Genomic DNA, 711 nt, shown 5'->3' with positions numbered 1-711 from the left:
CTTCTCTTTTCACCCCTATGTTTTCATTTTCTTCATTTTCCCCTCCTAGCCCCTCTCCTAAAACTCTGTCCTTCTATTTCCTTGATATTTTCCTCATCTCTCAGCTCCCACCTCCAAATTATTTCTGCAGCTCTTCCCCCAACCCTGTCCTTCTATCTTCCCACCCTTTCTGGCGATCTCTTTCCTCTTCATCATTTTCCCCTCAGCCCCGCTTCAAGGCCTGTTTCTTGGCCCCTCCGGCCCCTATCTACCCCTATTCTCTGACCTCCAATCCCTCCTTCCCCATTGCTCCCATCCCGCCTTCCCGGTCCTCCTCTCCCCTTCCATTTCAGCTGCTCCCCTCCCTGGCCCCAGCTCTGCCCAGCCCCCCCGCCCCTCCCCCCTTCTCTCCCCCACAACTGGCCCTCCCCATCCCCTCACCACCGTACCTCTGAAGGGGGCATAGGACATCGCGGGGATGCTCCCCCGATGGATGGAGGCGCGAGACCTGCTCATCAGGCCTGGGGGGGAGGGGGCGGGGGGGGCCGGGGGAGAAAGAGAGGAGAGAAAGAGGGGGAGAGAGAGGGGGAGAAGGAGGAGGAGGTGGAGGAGGAGGAGGAGAGAGGAGCGGAGAGGAGCGGAGAGGAGCAGAGAGGAGGAGAGAGGAGGAGGAGGAGGAGAATAGGAGCCAACGGCAGCAGCGGCAGCAGGGGGAGGGGGAGAGAGAGAGAG

The 711-nt window shown here is 60.5% G+C and overlaps 1 protein-coding gene across 2 annotated transcripts in view; it reads right to left on the bottom strand.

The window, feature by feature from the left end:
• SYNGAP1 (synaptic Ras GTPase activating protein 1) overlaps positions 1 to 495 on the bottom strand; it is a 30,626-nt gene extending 30,131 nt beyond the window's left edge. For both annotated transcript variants that reach the window (XM_055079840.1, XM_055079841.1), the window contains exon 1: positions 429 to 495. In XM_055079840.1, coding sequence (XP_054935815.1) covers positions 429 to 495 — 67 coding nt within the window. The remainder of the gene's footprint in view (positions 1 to 428) is intronic.
• Positions 496 to 711: the final 216 nt, after the last annotated feature.

Source organism: Physeter macrocephalus, chromosome 18 (genome assembly GCF_002837175.3).
Source record: "Physeter macrocephalus isolate SW-GA chromosome 18, ASM283717v5, whole genome shotgun sequence".
NCBI lineage: Eukaryota > Metazoa > Chordata > Mammalia > Artiodactyla > Physeteridae > Physeter > Physeter macrocephalus.
This window is presented reverse-complemented; position numbering and strand designations above follow the sequence as displayed.